The following is a 22,301-nucleotide window of genomic DNA, read 5'->3' as shown; positions in this document are numbered from 1 at the left end:
ATTATTTTTTTTAAATAAAAGTAGTTATACACACTTCATTATAGTTTTTCTTAATTTGGATTGAGTTGAAGCTATATTTAAATATGCGTGCCTTGACAATTAAAATATTAATGTTGAGTGATACATTTATTTTCACCCTATACTTGCCTGGCAACAGAAGGCTATATATATGTACATGCGTGCCATGACGTACATCCTGAATTATGGTCAGTGCTGACATCACGGATTCACTTTGTGGTCTAATTTTAGGATTCTTTCTTTTTTCTTTTTCAAAATGCATCTCTACTCAGGAGGATAAATAAATAAAAGGGGAACTAATCAATGCACAGTTCACGGTTCGTCCTTTTTGCTCTGACCTATTTTAATAAAGACCACTGTTGGCGATTGGCCAAAGATCTCATTGAGCTTCCCTCCATTTTAAATTATTTTAATAACATACATTTCCCACACAATTGCATTTAGATGTTAGGCTTACAAGTCAGTTCTCTACAAATTCAGATGCACAGCAGAAAAGAGGCCTACACTGTACTTTTAACTTAACAGCCTGCAGATGTTTGACTTTATAGACCGGACAAGCAACGAATGAGTCACATGCACCTCCGCAAATAAATCTTGTGTAGAAATAAAGTGACTGCCCAGGACGCGTGACAATCATGCACTCCTGCCCGTGTTTAATTATCACAAATAGAGGGAACACAGCTGTCAGTTTGTAGTTTGGTTTCATGAAAACGTCACAACAACACTACAGTGTGTTTCCCCCTCCTCCTCTCGCACTGTGGTCTGCAGCCTGGTGAATATTTCACACGGGCCCTGTTATGAAACGTTTGTAACCTTGAAGAGGTTGCAGCATCACTGTGGTGCGGACGCGCTCTGCGGGGAGGAGGCCAGAGATTACACTGTACATTTAGTTTTAGTGCTCACTTGCTTTAGTTCATAGGCAAGTTTATGTTACTAAATAGTTGGCTGACCTGGCCAGTCGCGCTAAATGAAAACAAACATGGAAGTGACTTACATTTCTCAGTTTTATTTTTGCAAGATCATCATGGACAAGTAAAAAAAAAAGTGTCATTTAGTATTTAAAAAAAAGAGAGAAAATAGATTCGAAATACGGATTTAGTGTCTATCTGATGTAAATGTAGGATACAATCTCAGTGGATAAAGGATTGATTCTGTTTGATTCTATGGCTTCATTGAGGTATAGATTTGGCACAAAAAAAAGCAAAGACAAAAGACAGTAAATAAACAGGTGCATATCTGTCACTAGTTTAATGCACCTCACGGGTGACATGGATCATTTGTAGCTGTGAGTGTGTGGCACGGATGCCACAGGCTAATAATTAAACAACTTACAACTGCCAATAAAATTGACAGCAGAGTCAATTAGGTTCACGACACAATCCTGACCTGCACCCATTAAACTTGTGCACACGCCAGTCATTTCCTGCAGGTAGACGCCAGTGTGAGCGAGGTGCGAGGAAACTGTAGTGAGAAATGGCTCAACCTGCGAAGGCACGTAGGCTGCAAGGTTGTGCAGCTGCAGCAGGAGACAGGTCGGCAGAAACAAACTCAGAAATAAGGTGATCCATCTCGGCACTGCCATCCGTGAGCCCCCCGCTCGGTAGGAGCCATTCTCGTGGGGGACCGAGATCTTGTCCACTTCTCTGAGCCTCAGCGAGTCCCACTTTTTGACATCGAAATTGCGCACAAGTGGACCGACCTCCATGTCTTTCTGAGAGGGCAGGAGAGTCTCCTTGAGGACCCCCAGTTTCTCCCGAAACTCCTGCATCTGCTGCAGAAAGCACAGGGGGTCGGAGACGCTCCTGAAAGACTCAGCGATGCTGAGCGCCCGTCTGTGCTCCTCCATCGCTGCGCTCAGCTTGGTGATCTCCGGGTCGTATGCTTGCAACACCACCAGCTTCAGTGTTTCGAAATCGGAGAGGATCTCATTCTTTTTGCATTCAAGGCCACTGATGAGTTTGTCGAAATAGTCTGTTACCTTCTCTGCGTCCTTGGTCACCGACTGAAGCGCCTTTTTCTTACTGGCTTGTAGTGTCTCCAGGCAGGACAGGATGTCTGCGCTCTGCCAGCTCTCCACCCCGCGAAGCAGCTCTTCAAACGCCTCCTTCTCTCGTTCATATGCCTCTTCCAAGGAGCAGAATTTATGCCCTTTGTGGTCATCTGTTGTTGCGCAAAAGCCACAAATTAGTTTTAAGTCCGTTGCGCAAAATATGTTTAGAGGCTGGCTGCAGTGTTGTTTACAAACAGACATCTTAGGCATAACCCTTATTTTGCTGTACTTCTCCACTATTCCGCGTAGAGAGTAGTTGATCTGCAGGCTGTTTGCGCCATTGTGAGGGGTCTCTTTGCGGCATGTTGGGCATTTCAAAGGGGTTCTGAAAGCGGGACCTCGGTTCCCCTCCAAGAGTCCCTCCAAGCATTTCTTGCAAAAGCTGTGTGAGCACAGCAAAACCCGTGGGTCTTCGAAGAGACCGCAGCAGACTGGACACGTAAGTTCCTCTTCTAGCTGCTCCATGGTATCCTGCAAACACATTATCCAGGCGTCAAGTACGTACAGAACACCCAATAAATCAGCACTTCATAAATCAGGCTACACAATACGCACCCACACTCAGAGGGATGCTGCCCCATAAGGCGCTACAGGCAATACATTACACACGGAAAGAATGCTGCAGCATCGCAAAGGATACAGGGTTTTTTTTTGTGCAGTCATGTTCCAGCTGTGTCTGGAGTATTCCCATCCTGAAAGTGAAACTGACTTGCAACGCTGTGCTCGCGCAAAAGGTTGGCATGAGCTCTGCCAAAGCCTCCGTTTGCCCACATAACGTTAGACAACATCCTGCTCTTTATGATGCCTCTGTGTAGCCGGCTGGCGTTGGAAGAAACGTGAAAACCGCGCACAAAACCAAAGACTGGTTAATACTAAAAAAAAAAAGCTTCAACAACTTTACAGACGCAGATTCTAAAAAAGGAAACTATTTTCTCCTAGCTTTTTGTATCGCGGGGAAACAGGAGAGTGGTTAGCTGAGTTGAGCCCTGAATTGCCGCCGTCTAACCAATCCAATGCGACAAATGATCGACACACAGGGTTGGCGTTAGCGTTGCTCCTGTTGGCAAGGTACTGAAGTGGGGCTGTGACAGATTTTGCAAGCGCATAGTAACATGCAACTACTGGACCAAAAGAATCACTCACCAGCTGCTGAGGCGCACAGTGCAACGCAATCATGGCGCTTGTTGCTGTGCAGACTTCGCCCTTTCCGGGTAAAGAGTTAACCGTTTCGGCGGCGCACAGCAAACTAAAATGGGCACATTGGTCTGTGTTTGCGCACGTGGAAATCAGCACGTGCACTAAAAACGCCGCCGAGACGAAAGCAACTCGGTGTTTTGAGTGTTTCTGCGGCTGAAGTTTGACCATTGGGGTGTTTACGTTTTTTGTGACAGTGGGTAAGTTGCAGGAGATCCCTGGCTGTCGGATGGGGGAGGGGCTGTTGCTATGCAAAACATTACAGCGTGAAAAACTGTCAACTAGGTTTTAGTCCCAGCTTTGCATCACGGGGTTTTTGTACTGCCCCACTTCAGTCGCTCGTCTGGGTACTTGTCAATATGTGCAGCTGTAAACAGTTCACACGGTAAAAGGAAACGCTGCAAATGACGGCGCACAGCTGCGTCAACTCACATGAAAGTAAACTTCAATGCGCACAAATGTCGCACTGAGCAGACGAGTGGCGCTTTATTTTTTAGCGCCTGGACGAACCGAGAGACACCGTACATCAGCTTTAATATCTCAGCCATATGAACTCAAGCTCTTGAGGGATGCTCTTCGGTTATGAACGGCGAAATCAGCATTAAAACCACCGCGAAACATCTGATAGAGCGTCCCAAAACTCACTTTCCTTTCATGTTCGGTTATGTAACATCGATACCCAATAGTTACTTAGTCACGTGTAGAAATTTTGACCTTGATTTTCTTCCCTTGTTTCCATGCCATCAGGAGCAACTGCCTATCTTAGCCGCTGTGATTGGATACAGTGGGGGTAGCAGGGGCTTATGTAGCGCCGGGCTCTGCCGCGGTGTGTCGCTGTTGCGTTAGAGGAGGGGGGCTGACGTTTCGACGCCAGGCACTCTTTGGTTTTCATGGTCTGAGTTTGTTTCCGGATGTGTAGTGTCAGGATGGCTGCGATGTTTACGTGTTGTCTAGGCTGCTGCGGAGACGGCGGACCGGGGCACATTCCTCTGAAAGAGATGCCCACGGTGCAGTTAGATACCCACCACATGGGTAAGTGTCCGGAGGCCACAGCGGGTGTGCGGGCGGTACACGTACACGCGCCCCGTGTGCCCCGTGTGTGTGACAGGAGGGTTTGATACTTCCGCTGTTACCATTAGCCCGCTAACTAGCTGCTAGGGCTGCTGTAGCCTGTGCGATGAAAGGTGTTTGTGTGCGTAAAGGAGCGGTTGCAGCTGTGTGTTGTAACACCCACACTGTATATACTCCCTGCGAGGTTTTCACTTTGTTACATTTAGTGTGTCTGGACGGTAACACAGCAATGGACAGGGCGACTCGTGACATCGGGATTAACACTGCCCATTTCTTTCACTTACTGAACTGTGAAATCCCCTCCACTTGTGTTTTAAGATGTATAAAAGTACAGTGCTTTGAATAATAAGTTGTGTGATAATTGAATCGACAAACCAGTTCAGTTTCCTCTTTAGCCCAGAGGGGATCAGTATGCAGACATTTTTCATTTGAGATGTGTAACTATTGCACACAAGGTGTCTCCTACCTGACTGAAAGTCTTTTTCTCAGCTAATGTGCTGGAAGATTGCATACTGGATCACATTTGACAACCAAACTAGTGATATTGCTCGTATAATGTTAACTGAAGCTTTAACTTTTTACAATAAAGTGTTTATTGTCAGTTTACAGGCTGTTGAAATGACCAATAATTGACCTATAATAGTGAATTCAATAAACCTTTGGCTGGGTGCTGAACTGATTAATCGATTAATCAATCCACAAAAATTACTCTTCAACTGTTTTCATAATCTGTTAATCGTTAGTCTTTTATCGAGCAGAAATCTTTCCAGCGTCTCAGATGTGAGGATTTGCTGCTTTGTCTGACCTTTATGGTTGCAAATTGAAGACCGTTAAATTTTTGATTAGTGCTGAAAATGTTTCACTATTTGCCGCCTTTACATGGACTAAACAAATGATTAATCAACAAAATAATTCGATTTTTGCAGATTAATTGACGAGGAAATAGCCATTAAGTTAGATTTGTGAATTTATATTGTGTTTTTACGACCAAATGTATTCTTGCCTTTGTGTTGCAGGCACGGACGTTGTCATCGTAAAGAGTGGCCGGAGGATATGTGGCACTGGAGGCTGTCTGGCCAACGCTCCTCTGCACCAGAACAAAAGTTATTTTGAGTTTAAGATCCAGTCCACTGGTAAGCACTTGATTTGTAGCTACTTTCCAGCCTTTCCTGCCAGATTGGCATTTTCTGGTGCATTCCTAGCGGGAGTTATTGACACAGACACGCTGCCGTTTTTAGTAGCCACACCATCTTGTGACTGCATGCTCACTGATGGATTTCTGTTCACTTGCAAAGACAGTGACAGGAATTGGCTTTCTTACATATATGACCTTGAACCACCCTCATGTGGTTCCACACTAGCTTCTGTTTTAACTCTATTCCCAAATGTGCTATGCGTGAGAGTCTTGCCTATTCATTTAGCAGCTGGCCTTTATCGTCAATATAAATACATGTTAGTCTTTGTGTTTGAAAGAGTGTTTTAGTACAACAGATACTCAGTGCTGTGCGTTGTGTTTAGGTGTGTGGGGTATCGGTGTGGCTACACAGAAAGTGAATCTTAATCAAGTGCCTTTGGGCAGAGACACAAACAGCCTAGTCCTGAGGCATGATGGGTCTGTGTACCACAATAATGAAGAGAAGAATCGCCTACCTGCCAACAGCCTTCCTCAGGAGGGGGACATTGTGGTAAGTGCAACATTTATTTACTTGATCCTGAATTTGAAGTGCGATGACCTAATCTCTGAATCATAAGGGCCAGTCGGTTTCGATGGGGGTTCAAATGATTTCTTGTAGATCAAAGGTTGCTGAGATAACTTTATTTAATCAGTTGAGTCTGTGCACATAGTGAGTTATCTTACGTGTGTGTAGATTCTGAGTATTTACAGAACTTTAATCAACCCCTTCAGACTGATCATCTGCTAGAGGCCTGCTGGAGCAGTCTGGCCGGCAGGTCCCGTGAGATCCTCAGCAGAATTTGGTTTTGTGGAGGGGTTTTTTTCCCCAGGCAGCTGGCTGACATTGATAGTCACATGGTCTAATATGGGCTGCATAGCGTTCTGTTTGTGGTTTGCCACATGTGCACCAAATTGCTATTTGCCGTATAAGTCGTAACAGATTTTTAACATATTCAAACAATATTTATTTGATTTGTTTTTACAAACGTTGTCTTTTAGGACTCTAATACTTTTCTAAAATATAATATTAAGGAGCACAGACTTGGGGTCTGAAAAAATGGATTGCAGGAGTGGGCTGGTGCAGCAGAAAATCCTGCGGGGGTGAGCGGGAGCCGTTTTAAAACACATACAGGCCTCTATCTGTCACTGTCAGCAAACATGTCATTATCTGCACAAACTAGTGTTTGACAAATTCGAAGACATAATAAGACAAAAACAATGTCTTGCCTTATGCATAGTCATTCTTATTTTATTTAAGTATGGCCTTTCTGAAGAAGAGACCAAACAAGCTTAAACCTATGACTACCGGAACTTAAAACTTCGTTACTTTGGCGACCCCTTTTGTCCTTTAGTGACAGTACTATATTTATATGAGAGAGACCCCACCACCAACACACATCAGGGTTCCCACGCTTCCTGGAAAACATGGAAATTTGGAGACTAATTTTTCAGTCTTAGTAACACCTGGAACTAGATTAAAATGACCAATGACCTGGAAAATTTTAATAGTATATTTGTCCCTTACTCAGATCACCTACATAAACCTGGGAGTGTATTTGGTTTGTAGGTTTGTTGTGTTGGGTCAGTATGGCTCAGGATGACACTTCAAAACTGGAATTAAAATTGTCAATACTAGGTATACCGGTAATTTATATGGCTGTCAGCAAGTACTGTCCTGTATTGTCAATAAAAACTCCTGGAAATGTCCTGGAAAATGATTTCCTAAAAAGAGAAAAACAGAAGAAAGAAGACATGCCGATGAACTTATACTGTAAACCGGGTGATTGTGCAGGAATACACTTAAGTCAAGATAATTATTTTTCTCAACACAAAGGGTATTTTTATCACCAAATTCAGTCCAGCCAATCTGCCGGACAGTAAAACCATGTTATCACAGTGTAAACTGAGTGATACTTGCTCATTTGGGTTCAGTTATAGCTTTCCCACTGCTGGGGGCTAATGTACAGGATATAGGAACTCATATATACTCAATATCAATGACTCATGATCAACTACAATACATACTGTATGTGATACTGTTTGTGTTTGTTTTGCATATTGCCTGGTGTACATTCATATCTTTAAAAAAAACTCAAAGCCATCCAACTTGTATCTGCATGTTTTACTGTAATAACACAGCTGAACAAGAAGGTTGACTGGTTTTAAACTGATTTGCATAATGGTAAAAGATATGAAATACTGCCGCCACTGAGTGATACATACATGCAAACATACAGTTTACGGTGTATTTATGTCAAATTGCACGAGATATGAGACAAACTCACTGTTAATGAGTGATTGAACACAGCTTATGACTCATAACCTTCAGGGTCATGAGCACTGTGCAAAACACACATATATTAATATCCGGTCACTTTACCACTTATTCCTGGGACAATGACCAGGAAATTATGTAGTGATAATTTAAGCTCAAGTCATTATGGTCCAGTAGGAAAAAGAAACAAACACATTCATACTTGGTTGTTTTTCCACACTACTTGCTCCTCGTGACTTTGGTTGCCTGAAAATGGGAAATGCTTATCTTTATGTAGTACTCACAGACTTTGAATAGCCAGGCTAAACATGTTTGACAATTAAAACGGGTTGAAATGTGTCATCATGTTCACATGCAAAAGCAGCAATTACATTCCACTTTTGTTTGTGTTCCTCAGGGCATCACATATGACCACGTGGAGCTGAATTTATATCTGAATGGAAAGAACATGCATTGTCCTGCCTCAGGGATCCGAGGCACTGTGTACCCTGTTGTTTATGGTAAGTTCATTTATATATATAGCAGGGGGTTTATTGCCTTTTTAATTGATGTCAACAGCTGAGGATTGACAGGAGAGGGGGGAGGGGACAGAGAGAAAGGCGATAACAGGTCACAGGTCAGAGTCGACCCCTGGCCGCTGCAGTCAGGACTCAGCCTTGGTACACGGGGCTCCAGCTCCACCAGGTGAGCTATCAGGGTGTCCCCTTTATTTAGTTAGTGTAGCTTCATATGCTGACTAGTTTACTGAGGTTTGTTAATTATTGTTATGTGAACATTATTGACTGCTTTCTCAGAAATACTGTTATGACAGTTACAACTTAATTCCACTAGAGGGCTGTATTTGTACATTTTTACATAACACTGCTCAAGTCAGGATGTTTGTTGTACTTAAAAGCATTTTTTTTATTTGCATATTTGACCGCAAACACATTCCACACATCCAAGAGGGAGTAATGTGGAGTAATCAACGCTAAAGCTAAAAAAACAAAGACTGTAGCAGGGAGTGGCAGGAGCAAGACATGCTGGTTTTATTCTGCTCCAAGGTTACAGCAGATGATTTCATTGACTGGTTTCTCCTCTCCAGTTGATATTAAGCTAGTCTGTGAAATCAATTGGCCGTTGGAAACGTTTGGTACTTAGTGGCAGCTTTGCCTGTTCTTGTCCTAGAGTATCACTAATGCAGAATAACTAGTGACTCATTTGTCTGAGCTTCCTTTCTTTTTAAAACTGGTACTATTTCATAGAGATCCATGTGATCAGAAAGTCACCCCAGATGCCTTAACAGATTTATTATCTCAAACTTTCCCATTCATTTTTTGTTCTGTTGTATATGTAAAGTAACATTATTCATGTTTAAAGGGCAAGACGTTTATGGCTGTTAAGATTGTTATTTCACTATTTTCTAATAAGCATTCACATAAACTGACATCCCCAGTGAAAATAGGGACATGCTCCATTCTCTCTTTTCCATAAGAATACTGTGTTAACCTGTTGTGTTTCTGAATAAAGCTGCAACCAAATGAGGCCATAAAATATAGATTTGTATTTGTATTTTTAGACAGACAGATGATTGCTTTCTTATATTGCAATCTACAGCAAAGTCCGCTCTGTCTTACCTACACCTCATACCTTTTCCCAGTGAGTTTGGGGCCACTGAAAGTTTCTGTATAAGTCTTCTTGGGAAAGTGTTTAGTCCGGAGGTGATGCTGAGAACCGATTTATAAGATTAGTCAATCACCGTGCTAACAGTGAATTCCAAGCTAAAGTTGAGTTAATAACATTCCGGCACCCAAAGACTTCAGTATTAGCGAGCTTATACAAAACATAACATTGTATGTTCAGGGATTATGGTAAAACAGTTGCTGTTGCTGGCATACGACCTGATTTCTGCAGAACAACTAACTTTGCACAATAAACTGTAAAAATGACTGTTTACTATTTATTACATTTTTGCTCCTGAGTAAGACTTGACATCATTAACTTCATTTGATTTTATTTCACCAATTTACTGCGGGGGATCAATAAAGTGCTTCTGATTTCAATTCTAATACACTCAGTATCAAAACGGCTTTCCAGGGAGGTACATATACGATTTTGATGTAAAAATATAATAAACAAAATGTTTAATGGGGTCATATGTAAGAAGACTTGACTTTCATTTACCCATAATTTGATGTAATGCTGCAACCAATCTTGGATCTTGGGTTTGAATATTTGACTTAATGTACATTAACTTTAATACATACTGAAACAGGGATATGCATAATAAATGTGATGTGTGTTTTTTTTTTTTTAAACATAAATCCTGCTAATAGGAAATGTCTGTTTTAAGAGGTTAACATGTATACAATGTATTTCTCTTCTTTTGTTCCAGTGGATGACAGTGCCATCTTAGACTGCCAGTTTAGTGACTTCTATCACACAGCTCCTCAAGGATTTGAGAAGATCCTCTTTGAACAACAAATCTTCTAATGGAGCACTTCAGCCTCAGCCCTGCTTTACGTTGTCATCCTCCCCTATATCTCATAGCAACCTCTGTGACACTACAGTTTGACCTTGATCGGATAAAATCATAATGTATGGCTTAAATGCCTCTTGTTTTGTTTCCCGTAATTACTCTGTCTCTCTGCTGCTGCTCTGGAATGACGTTGGCGTGTCCTTTTTAAGGGAGTGGGGATTTATGATCACTGGTCAGCTATGATGGGCTGTTTGGGTCAGTGCTGATGGGAAAACTGTCCGACCATTACCTGGTGTCAGTGGTAATCACCCTGTATTAACTGAAACACTATCAATTGCCGCTTACATTTTCAATCTGTGTGTAGATGCCAGACAGTTGATCTAATGGTAATATATCCCCATTTTTCAGGATCGGGATCCATGTTTTTGTTGACATCGCTTTATACTTAAGTTAAATGCCATACTGACATCCCAGCATACGCCCTTTATTTATTTGTATTTATTTGAGTCACAGATCAAAGTGATGTGTCTCTTTTGGTTTGTCAAAGCATGCTTTGGTCAGTAAGAGTTTGAAGGATCAGCTGTCAAAGACTGACACATGAGTCAACAACATCCCAAGCACTTTTATGTTGCCTTTTTTCAATAATTAAAACAATTTAAAAACATTACAACACTTCTTAATTCATGTCACTGTTATAATTTGAGTTGACAGAGATTAAAAAACCAACTGCAGTACCAAAGTGCACATTCCAGGGGACAGCCTGTGTCCGAGGTTGACTTTTCACTGAGGTGATGGTGCTGGAAAATGTTTTATTAAGTGAAATGTTTCTTAAATAGCAAACACCAAAATGTATTAAGACTGATTACTAAAACACTTATACAAACAGCCTTTTTAGTTCCCCCCCACACTTTTCTCTTCCTGAAATCTTTTTTTTTTTTTTTGGTGTATTTTATTTTAAAATATCAGAATATTACTAGAGCTGGTGCTGGCTATCTCTGGTTAGAGGTAAATGGTTTGATAAAAAATATGTCAATCTGTTGTGTTGTATTGACATTGCATATCCGCTGCTGAAGTGTGACTGTCAGATATTTCAAATGCTTGTCTTTGTTTGCACTAATGATGTTTATTGTACAAGCAAATCCAAATATTGTTGATTCATTAAACTTTTGTGTCTGGAGGCATACTTTCCTCAGAGTCGCGTCGTGTTTTAAAGTATCTACCATCGCCACTGTTGGTTGTGGTGGACCTTTAATATATGTCCAAGGTGAATTTATTATTACTGCGTCGAGAAAGCCGTGGAAACCAGGACAGCCCTTGCAGGAGGCATGCATTAGCTCCTCCCCTCACTCTGCGTTGTGTTACGTCCTCCTCCCCCTCTCTCCGGAGCCAGCAGCAGCACAGGAGCTGCCCTGCCTCGTCTTAACACGGAGGAGATCCCGAAAGCCGGAGTAATAGCTAAACCCCATACAGCCATGGCAGAAAACGCCGGCTTGGAAAACCACCGCATCAAGAGCTTTAAAAACAAGGGACGAGATGTCGAGGTGAGCGGACATATAAACGCCAGTGTAATACACATAAATCGATGTGATTTAAGGTAGAAAACGACAGTCTTTGGGCCTCGTTGGGGAGCCTGGCCCCGGCTGCAGCTGCCAGCCTGCTAGCGAGCTAATGTAAGCTATCGTTCAGAGTTCGCCATCAGAAGTGCCGACTGGCCTTTCGTGGTATAACGGTGTATTTCTACCGTAATTAAGCGTTTTTTGTTATATGTATCCCGTTAACCCCGGTGGCCTGCTGATCTCCAGTAGTTAATGCTGGTAAAGAGTAAGCAGCCTCACGGTTGGACCGATGTAATTGGGAGCTTTAAGGACAGGCGGTGTAGCTGTCACTGCCAGCTAACGTTAACTAGCTACTTGGATGGACGCCGGTCGTCAGCGAGGCTGGGCCTGACCGGCACCGTAATCGTGACATTTGCTGTGTTTTACAGCCAGCTGACCTTCAGTAACACCAACGCTAACTTGCGAACGCCTCACACATTTGTCATTGTTGGTAAAACCTCGGTTTGGGTTGAATTACATGGTTGTTCCACATCCACCCGAACCAAACACTGCCCCTCCTTGTTAGCTTGCTAGCGTGTAATGCCAGGTGAGCCAGCTAACCCGAGCTGCTCGCTAAGCCACTGAACAGGTAATGATGCGACGAGCCTAGTTTAACAATCTACTCTGATGTGAAAAACAGAACAAATGTGCTGCCTGCTAAAACTATCCACGGTGTTATTTAGTCCCATCATTGGGAAATAGTCCCGTTAGACTTCGGTAACATTGAGCTAGCAGCACTATTAATTATAACTTGATCTAACTAACTAACGTAGCGCGGTAATGTCACCTCTCACATTTCTTAATGGTTATAGTTGCTTAGACATTTTCCCAAGCTATATTAACGTAAATGTTACGGATAATTGTGGTGGTTTTTCTGGCAAGTCTCATATTCTAGAAACCACCACCATTATAGTGTGTGCCCTACTGGCGAGTCCACTGTCGTCTAAAACGCTGGGAATTGCAGCATCATTCAACTAGCAGGTCTAATTATAAATCTGTGTGACAGCATTTGTCTGTAACGCTCTTTGACATGATGACCAAACCATTTGGCAAAGGCTGTGTTCAGACAAGCCAAGAAAAGAAGAAACAGTGTTGGACCAAAGGGAGAAGTAACAGATACATAGTCCGGTTTAGGTTACGTGCTTTATGCTATGTCATTTATCAAAATGCAACTCTCTCAGCTGTTTACCAGCAAAGAAAGAAAAGTGTGCCTGAAACGGGCCCTTCAAAATCCACCAGGGATTGGAGCACCTATCGTCTTCTGCCTAAAAGCACAGATTGATGCCCCATAGGTGGTTGTTTTGAAACTTGGAGTCAGTGTGACAAGCACATGGCTACTATGACAGACAGTCTCTGCCAAGTGCATTCCTGATGCTATTTCAGGCATCTTGGATGTCTGACCTGGGTCCTCTTAAGAGCGTCTGCGTGAATTTGAGTTTTCCTAAATGGATGACTCAGCCTACAGCAGGGGGAAAGAAAAAAAAAATGCCAGTTTGGGTTTTATTTATTTAGGTCAGGCATAACAGATTGCTCTTCATAGCTGACATCATTAGGAACAGCTTTGAATTGCAAAGCAGTAAAGTCCAACATGCTGCAGCACGTCATAAGTTCTCCTTTGTTTCCTGGATATCATATATAATGTGCTTATGGTTTAGATTGAAGCATTTTCATTTTTTTACCCTAAAAATATCATGTCTTTCTTGCCTTGCAGAAAAGTTTTGAGTATTAACCGCGGTGCCTCTACGGGCTACGGCGTCTTTGTCGGCGTATATTCTTTTAGGAACAGTTCATATTTTGGGTACAGCAACCAACAGAATTAGGCTAAATAAGCTAATTTAAATGTACCGGGCTGCATTCAATGTCCTTGTTAGGGTTGAGTATTGTATTTAGATGTTCAGCTGTCTGTAAAGGGACATTTTTGCTTGGGTCAGTGCAGTGGTATTGTTGTTTTGCAGTGTTTAGGGAGACACCTCTCTGCTCTGCAGCCTCCTGAGTTATGACTGTCCCAGATTATGCAAGAGGCTATTTAGGAAAGCAACATGAACCTCTTCAAACAGTCACAAGATCGTAGACCATGTCAAACTGTTCAGGATGAACTGGAAACCCAACAGACACACAAATAAAGTTAAAGTTTTTCCTCGCTTTGTGCTGCTTTTGAGTTGTTTAGTAGATCAAATGTGTTGGTGGTGGTTTCTGTTTCAGAATTAAGTCACAGATTCATGCCTAAATTAATAAAAAAGTGATCTACGTGCCTACGTGTTGTTGAAGTTCTGTCATTTTAAAAGATCAGAAATGGAAGAAATTGGCAGAAATTTTTCATTAGTGTAAAATGACCTGATGGTAAGAATTGTGCTTTTGTTACCTTTTACAATGAGCCTTTTTTATATCTACAGAGAAAGCGGGTCCTCTTCACTGAGTCTGCTATGTTAAACCAACCGTTTGTTTCTACAGTAGCCCAGAAAGGACAAATTAAACACTGGCTCTAGATGGGACTTTTTGGCATTTTTCACAAGTTTCTCGGTCACCGTAGTTTCTCCTACACACTAAGGGGAGGGTGGGCAATTTGATGTCTTTTGTTCGTGGTATTTTGTGATTTATCAGGCCATTTTCTTATCTGCAATGTAGCCTGTATTTCCCACTGCAATAAATGGTTTTATCTCTGAAAAATGTCCAAAAGCAAATGATTTCTGATTAACTTTTTGTTTCTTTTTTGTTACAGACTATGAGAAGACATCGAAATGAGGTGACAGTTGAGTTGAGAAAGGTGAGAAAAAGATGCACCGTCTGTCTACACTCAGATACACCAGACCTCTGTCTGTCCAGACTGCTGGAGTTGGACATTGAAACAATTCTAAATTAGTAGGCAGCCATACAGGGCATACAAAATAGTTGAGATGTTTATTAACAGACTTTGTTGTTTCTTTGACAGCGAAGCTCTGTTATCATTTCATATAGATTATATGGTTGATAGTTGAGTGTGTTTCTTTCCCTGGGAAACCATCTTTGGCTAAGCAGTACAGACACTGCTATGCAGACAGCACATTAGCCACATGACAGTCAGATTAATTTTGTCCTTTGGCAAATGGAAAGAATCAAGATTAATTGGCTACAGCTGATTAAGTTTGCTTACAAAACTCACTGCAAAACATAAACTGCATTGTGCTGTAAATGGAGTCAGAGTCAATATAGCCGTGTTTGCTAGAGAACAAGCCACATGTGAACCACTGGCACCCGTACATGCACATGCATTAACACCACCACCATGTTTTGTAGATGACGTGGTACGCCTTGAATAATATTTTTGTCCACACATTATCCTGACCATCACTCTGGTTTCACTTGATTTTCACTCTGATACATGCTTGCCTTTAGGGCCCTTAATCTGATGGTAGTTGTTTTTTCACCTGAGCAAGTCTTCTTTTGTCAGGTCATTTGCAGTTGCTCAGCTATAACTTGTGAAAAGATAAACATTGTTTTTGTAGCAGGGGATGTTTAAGACTGAGTTTTTACGAAGGCTGATAATTAAAGCAAAACTTCTCCCTGCAAATACAAGTCACATTTTTATGTTAGTTTTGGTGAGTGTAATCTGTATGCAAACAAGTCTCCACAGTCAGAAGGAAGTGAGTCTAGACAGTGCCTGGTGGGATCTTTTTGTCTGTCCGTCTTTGTTTCTGAGTAGAACTGTGAACAAAACTCATTTGGAAACAAGAAGCTTAAAAATATTCAGTGTTCAAATCGTCATATTCTGGAAACAGATCCTCAGCAGCTTGGTAGGATCAGTGTTAGCTCCTGGATTCCAGGTGTGGGTTGTGGAGTGGTCAATTGAAATCACTGGAATAAACCACACTGGCTTCAGACAAAAACAGTTTCTAAGGGAAATGATGTGTCTTGAAGATCTGAATACTGTTTAACAGCAGTTACATTTTAATAGCTTTTAAATGAAGTGTTGCATTGTCTTTGTGTGCTATTTTTATACTGCAAAATCTGTTCTGTCATAGATCTTTTTAACTCTCTGGTGGCTCTGAAGTTGATTTTCCCTCACAGTTGGAGACTGATTTGGGTTTGTAACAGAAGAGTAGATCAGTTGATTTACCTTTTTTTCAGAAGTAAAAAGGCTTTGAGAAATACAGTACCAACACAATCAGTATGGCTCAGTCATCAGTTACTGCTATTAAGTCCAAACTGAGTAAAATCTTTTTAGTAGGGGTTTATCTATTGTCTTACTGATAAATTTGGCCCACATAAATCTGTTGTCATTTGTTGAGGCATATATCATTCAAAGTTCCCTTTTAGTCTCCTGGAATAGGAAAGGCAAATGTAGGTAGTGGAAGAGGAAGGTGCCCTTTGGTTCTAGGAACCAGGTGGCCAACAAAATAATAGCAATTTAAATGAACCTTTGTTAAGTCCTTGCTCTGTAAAGCTGTGCGTTACCAGCGCGACACTCAAAATCCCAGCATGTCAACAACATATTTTGAGATGAACATTTAGACGATGGACACATTCATGACTTGGTACAGGGCGATCTGAACTGGTTTTTCTAATAAACAAAAGACAGGGGACACTTTAGCATTGTGCTTCCAGATGAAGTCTTAATGATATTCATAAACAGGCACGTAGAGCAGCACAGCCATCAGCAGACGTTTGGAGAACGTCACTGCTACGGGGTGCTGAGGTGTTCTCAAGTCTAGCACTTTCCATTTAGCTGGAGCAGAGCAGCAAGAAGCACTGCACTAGCTGATTAGTCATCAGTGACGCACATCAGCATTCTGCTCAGGAATGTAGGGCAAGGGAATCTCCTCCTACCACTGACTCACATGTCCTGTATCGATGGGATGTGTGGGTCTTTCTGCCTCTCTGTATGGACATGGGTGTCTCTGTATTCCACTGTGAATTTATGGGTGCTTGCTGGAGGGTTGCACAGTGTGATGAGAGTTAAGGTTCAGTGTTCTTCAAAGATGAGTGTGTGTTTGATTAGCGGACTATCCTGCAGGCAGAACTTGGAGTGGGCTTTCTAACATCTAGGTTACACTCCTGAAAGTAAAAGTTTGAGAGAGAGAAAAATAGTTTTTGAGGTAGACCTCAACTCAATCCACTGTTGCTTAAAGAATTCATGAATATATTAATGAAAACTTTCATCTCCTCCCCTCATTGCATTTCTGTCTGTTTTACCCCTCTTGTCAGAACAAACGAGACGAACATCTACTGAAGAAGAGAAATGTCCCGCAGGAGGAGAGTCTGGAGGACTCTGATGTCGACTCAGACTTCAAAGGAGTAAGTGTGGGTGTGTGGGTATGTTTGAGTGAGAAAGATGAAGTGAGACCGGACTGTCTGGATAATGCGTCAGACGGGTTCAAATCAATTGGACAAAATCTTTTCAAACTGTGTACGATACACACTAGAAACAGTAGCTAAACAGCTTTAGTTAGAATAAAATGTGGATTTCCTACTGGGATTTCCTCCCAAATAAAAGCATCTACAGTGCAAATTAAACCCCAGTGTGTTGTCATGTTATGATTGTTTTCTGTTACTAATATTTATTATTCCAAACATCAAATAGGCCAATTCACTCGGATTACAAATTTTTTTTCTCTTTAGTTGAGATTGAAAGTTCATTTTTGATCTTGGAAACAGCATCTGACATACAAAAAAAAAACACCACCAAGGTTTATTTAGTAGCTGTTCTGGTGCTTTCAGTCACATGACGCATTCTTCCTCAGCAGATGGAGTTTTCTCAGTTGTCATGGTAGATTCATATTAAGATTTTGAACCGTATAGAAGGAATGACAATTTGAACATTTACAATTCCATGAGAACTGGGTAACCTCCATCTGGTGAGGGTGATTGTGTGATATGTTTGGAGGATGGTGGGGTTGGTGAGTTAATTTTGTCATTTCCTTTTACCTTATTGAGTCTGTCCATTCAGATTTTTAGTTTTGTAATATCTGCTGCTGAAACCTCTGCCACCACCCTGAAAAGCTAAAAATGTATATTTATAAAACTGCAGATGGCATGTTCTGTGGATTATTATTCCTAGCTAACAAATTAAATATCATCAACCTCCATTGAACTGGGTTGACACTAGACATCTGATAGAAATATATCTTAAAACTAAAATAGATAAAAGAGTAACTGTTACATATAAAAATATCTCTTGTAATTTGTGTGAATATACTGTCTAATTCTCCCTCAACGATGTAAGGGTTTTTCTGACTTTTGTACTATATGTACAGTACAACCTGGTTAATAAAGTCTGTGCTTTGTAGATGCACAATTTGCAGTTTAGGCTGTAAAAAGCTATACTGACATTTGGTAAATAGATGGTAAATAATATAGTATGCTGTATGTCAGCAGAGTGTAGGAATATACTGTCCAAAATAGCTATAAAGCCACTGACTTCTGATGACGTCGTTTGAGTAGGATAATGAAATGATGAGGAATGGCCTGCAGAGCAAGCCAATCTGCGCATTTTAATCACAAACTGAAGTTGCGGCCTTAATTTGTGGCCCACAGCAGCATGAGTGAGAGAGGAAAGCACCGATGGAAAACAGGATGACTGTGTGCAGCCGTGCTTGTCATAGTCTCATGGGAGCTGTGATTGAAAGCTAATACTATCATTGTTTGTTCAGAGTTATCTTACGATTTTGACAGAAATCCCAAATATCACTTGATACTGAAACAAGCCTGGAGGTGGGGTCAGCCCTATTGGAGTCACAAGCAAAGACACTTCAGGGAAAGTAGAGGGTGCAGCTCATTGTTATTTCCTTCATCGTCTCAGTTGAAAGCCACCAAGCCTTTTGCATATTCTGCATCACAAATTTTCCTGTCAGACACCAAGATGCTGTGGGGAAGCTGTTAAAATCTCAGTCAAATTTGGTATTGTGAAGTTTGTTTCGTTTGTTATGCCACAAAAATTATTTAAAACATCCATAAGTCACATGACATCTGTTGAATCCATCATACTACAACATACTACAGTGTGAAAATAACATCTGAGCTGCATGAGATACAAAATGTTTACTTGTTACACTGCTGCAAGTGGTTTCCTTTAATGACTCAGCAAAGTATGACTATGACAGTGCTAATATTTATCTACATTTTTCTTTGTACAGCAAAATGTTACGCTTGATGCCATCTTACAGGTAAAAGTTCACAACACTCCCTTCTATTATACAGTAAAATGTACTGGCAGTAGCTCCAAAACTGTGTTGGCTAATAGTACTGTGCTAATATTTTGAATGGATTTCACTCCTTGTGCCTACAGAACGCTACCAGTGATAATGCAGTTATCCAGCTCAGTGCTGTACAGGCAGCCAGGTGAGTTACAGACAGAACACACACACAAATACATCAGCTGTTTTTTTGTATATGAAGTTCTTGAGATTTTTTTCCCCGCCCTTTGTCAGAAAACTGCTGTCGAGTGACAGAAACCCTCCCATCGACGACTTGATAAAATCCGGGATCCTGCCCATTTTAGTCAAATGCCTGGAAAGGGACGACAAGTAAGTCTGCCTCCAAAACTGTTTGTGCTTGCCTTCAGTGTTATTTTTCTCTGATGCGACGAACAGAGTGTTCTACTTGTTAAGACCGCGGACTGCTGTGATGGATTACTGACGCTGCTACATCAAGTCGTTGCCGCAACAGAGGCTTTGTGTGCATGAGAGTGTGTGCGTATCCCACTGTGTCCACACGTGAGAGTGTGGAGGCGCGCAGGACAGTTGGCTGGTCTTCTCAGTCCAGGCCAAGCCAAATATAACAGCATTCCTGTCCCCCGGAGTTCCCCAATTCCCAGGACCTTGTGTTCACTGAGGGGAGGGGGGAATGAATAGTTGGGATGGTAGAGGTTGGAAGGAAGAAGTTGTAAGAATTTTACCAAGGCAGCCAACAACAGATAGCGTCATGTTTACATGGACCACCAGCTTATATTGGACATTTCTATTATGTTTGAGTTCATGCAGAGTGCAGCAATGCAGTATATAACCCATGTGCACCAATCAAAAGAAAATAGCCCACTATGTTGCTATAGCATTATGGCAGAAAGCCAAACCAGCTCAGCCTAATGACACGATGAGGTACAGAATCACAATGCAATGCCCAGCATGAAAGTGAGCACAATTTTACATGAATAAGAATAGACATTAAGTCTTAATCTGTGATATTGCAGAAAACTTCTGTCCAGAGGCAACCAACCACAGTGGCTGGTTACATCACAAAGAGCACCACGCCCTGTTTCCTGTTTTACATCCAGGCTTAAGCTTAAAGCAGTAGGAACTGCAGATCATGGTTGGTTGCCTGATCAAATATTTAGTGGGATAGACGGACTTACCACCCTTTGCTATGATTTACTAGCATTTGGCTGGTGGGCGGTGTGAGGATCGCTTGCAACTGTGTGATTTCTAGTATTTTGTGTTGCATCATTTAAAAAAAAAAAGTAATTTCATGACTCCCGCCCTTCTGAGCACAGCCCCAGTTCACCAAGCAGCAAGACATTTACACCACTGATCTGGTGTCAGATGTATTATGCACTATATAGACTTCATTTCACATTATAATGAATCTATGTTTAAAGAAACCAATTACGGAAAACTCCACTATGCCCTGGTGAGCAACACACTTTTGATTAAAATGGGTTTGAGCTGTGTCGCTCTAAAAAGCCCTTTTTAGAAAGGCCAAAAACGGACAAATACATTAGGTGCTTGGGGGGGGGGGGGGCCTAAATATAAAAATCACTTGCGAAAAACTTAATAGCTAGCTGGGAATTCAGGAACTGCTTAATCGAATATTTTATTATTAATTATAATTATTCCCCTTTTCTCTTCCAGTCTACTGTAAACTAAATGCAGCCGTCTTTATGCTCTTAACTGTTTTTTTTTTTTAAATAAGATTTCTGTCCAACAGCCCCTCTCCTGCCCAGGTTTTGGGGAGGACAGCTTGCCGGCCTGGGACCAACATTGCCTCTGGGACGTCAGCACAGACTCAGGCTGTGGTTAAATCCAGTAAGTTGACCCCACATTCTGTCTTACCCCTGCAGTCTATGTTTGTATACTGTCTGCAGTCTGCAGAGCTAGCATATTTATTTGTTTTTTCACTCAATGAGGCAGTCAGTAATAGTTTTGTATTATGTTTTTATTAGATAACCGTGCACTCTTATTTTGAAACAAAGCCACAATGACTGGAGAGTAGAAACCATGATCTGCATTCATGTGAATAGCCAGCTGTTACAAAGACGGCACAAGTTAGTGTAGAACTAAACTTGAATTGGATCTTTCATATTTTTTTTTAGAAAAACTTAAAGATTTTAAAAACCAAATATTAAACTATTGTTAAGTCATCAAGATAAATGTTTAAAGATACACACAATTTTTAAAGTTTTTCTAAAAAAAAAAATATGAAAGATCCAAATTCAAGTTTTAGTTCTACACTAACTGTGCCGTCTTTGTAAACAGCTGGCTATTCACATGAAGCAGATCATGGTTTCTACTCTCCAAGTCATTTGGGCTTGTTGCAAAATAAGAGTGCACGGTTATCTAATTAAAAACATAATATCAAAACCTATTACGAGCTGCTATTGAGTGAAAAAAACAAATAAATATGCAGGCTCATGCAGACTGCCAGAACAGTAATTACAAACATTAGACTGCAGGGTAAGACAGAATGGTGGCGGTCATACCTACTGATTAACCACAGCCTGAGTCTGTGGCTGACGTCCCAGAGGCAATGTTGGTCAGGCCGGCAAGGCTGTCCTCCAAAACTGGCAGGAGAGGGCTGTTGACAAAAGTATTAAAAAAAAAAAACAATTAAGGACATAAAAGACCGCTCATTTAGGTCTACAGTAGACTGGGAGAGAAAAGGGAAATAATTTTAATAATAAAAAATATTGAGTTGAACAGTTCCTGAATTACCCAGCTAGCTATTAAGTTTTTCGGCAAGCGCTGATTTTTATATTTACCCCCCCCCCCCCAAGCACCTAATGTATTGTCCTGCGTTTTTGGGCCCTTTCTAAAAACGGGCTTTTTGAGAGCTTACTATGTTGCTCAGATCCCAATTATAGAGTTCAAGAGGTCTCACATGTAGGTGGCTATATGGATTTTTCCGTAATGCTTATTACATAATTCATATTTATTGATTAAGGTTGAAATGAACGGATTAAGGTATTTCTGAATTATTGGTATAGTGGCATTATTATACATCTGTATACCATATCAGTGGAGTATTATGAGTCTGTTTTCTTGGTGATATTTCTTCTTGGCTTCAGAACTTGTTTTAGTCATAGTTACTGTTTTAAATAGTGTCATGTATCACCAAAAATTATACTTAGGAGAAATTCACATCAATTGGTCATTGGAAGCTGTGAGTCGCTCATCTCATGTGTGCCGGATCTGCCAAGTGTGGATGTTAACGTAGAGGTTCGTATATTATTTATACTATATTGGTGTGAGATACTAAGTCTTTGGATTGGGTATCCATTC

At 41.2% G+C, this 22,301-nt stretch overlaps 3 protein-coding genes across 5 annotated transcripts in view; 2 read left to right on the top strand and 1 right to left on the bottom strand.

Annotated features, from left to right (window-relative positions):
* Positions 1 to 1,008: 1,008 nt before the first annotated feature.
* trim13 (tripartite motif containing 13) lies at positions 1,009 to 3,559 on the bottom strand. Of its 2 annotated transcripts, none has more exons than XM_035676471.1 (2): positions 3,212 to 3,559; positions 1,009 to 2,539 (listed from the first exon to the last, which is right to left on the bottom strand). In XM_035676471.1, exons 1-2 carry the CDS (start codon positions 3,431 to 3,433, stop codon positions 1,331 to 1,333), a joined length of 1,431 nt encoding a protein of 476 aa, XP_035532364.1. In that variant the 5' UTR covers positions 3,434 to 3,559; the 3' UTR covers positions 1,009 to 1,330. The 2 variants fall into 2 exon arrangements, with proteins under 2 accessions (XP_035532364.1, XP_035532365.1); XM_035676472.1 differs by lacking the exon at positions 3,212 to 3,559 and adding an exon at positions 2,624 to 3,191.
* Positions 3,228 to 11,423, top strand: spryd7b (SPRY domain containing 7b). Of its 2 annotated transcripts, none has more exons than XM_035676474.1 (5): positions 3,228 to 3,279; positions 5,350 to 5,466; positions 5,852 to 6,018; positions 8,180 to 8,282; positions 10,157 to 11,423. In XM_035676474.1, the coding sequence occupies exons 1-5, from the start codon at positions 3,243 to 3,245 to the stop codon at positions 10,252 to 10,254; spliced, it is 522 nt and encodes a 173-aa protein (XP_035532367.1). In that variant the 5' UTR covers positions 3,228 to 3,242; the 3' UTR covers positions 10,255 to 11,423. The 2 variants fall into 2 exon arrangements, with proteins under 2 accessions (XP_035532367.1, XP_035532366.1); XM_035676473.1 differs by lacking the exon at positions 3,228 to 3,279 and adding an exon at positions 3,970 to 4,294.
* A 190-nt stretch (positions 11,424 to 11,613) lies between these two features.
* The window catches only part of kpna3 (karyopherin alpha 3 (importin alpha 4)), a gene marked incomplete in the record, with an annotated part of 16,060 nt that continues 5,372 nt past the window's right edge, over positions 11,614 to 22,301 (top strand). The window contains 7 exon segments of the mRNA XM_035676470.1: positions 11,614 to 11,781; positions 14,555 to 14,599; positions 17,017 to 17,106; positions 18,945 to 18,974; positions 19,097 to 19,149; positions 19,239 to 19,334; positions 20,731 to 20,828. Of these exon segments, the coding sequence (XP_035532363.1) occupies positions 11,713 to 11,781; positions 14,555 to 14,599; positions 17,017 to 17,106; positions 18,945 to 18,974; positions 19,097 to 19,149; positions 19,239 to 19,334; positions 20,731 to 20,828 (481 nt within the window).

The sequence above is a fragment of the Morone saxatilis genome, unplaced genomic scaffold (assembly GCF_004916995.1).
Source record: "Morone saxatilis isolate NCDOM2014 unplaced genomic scaffold, NCSU_SB_2.0 Contig5, whole genome shotgun sequence".
Taxonomy (NCBI): Eukaryota; Metazoa; Chordata; class Actinopteri; family Moronidae; genus Morone; species Morone saxatilis.
This window is presented reverse-complemented; position numbering and strand designations above follow the sequence as displayed.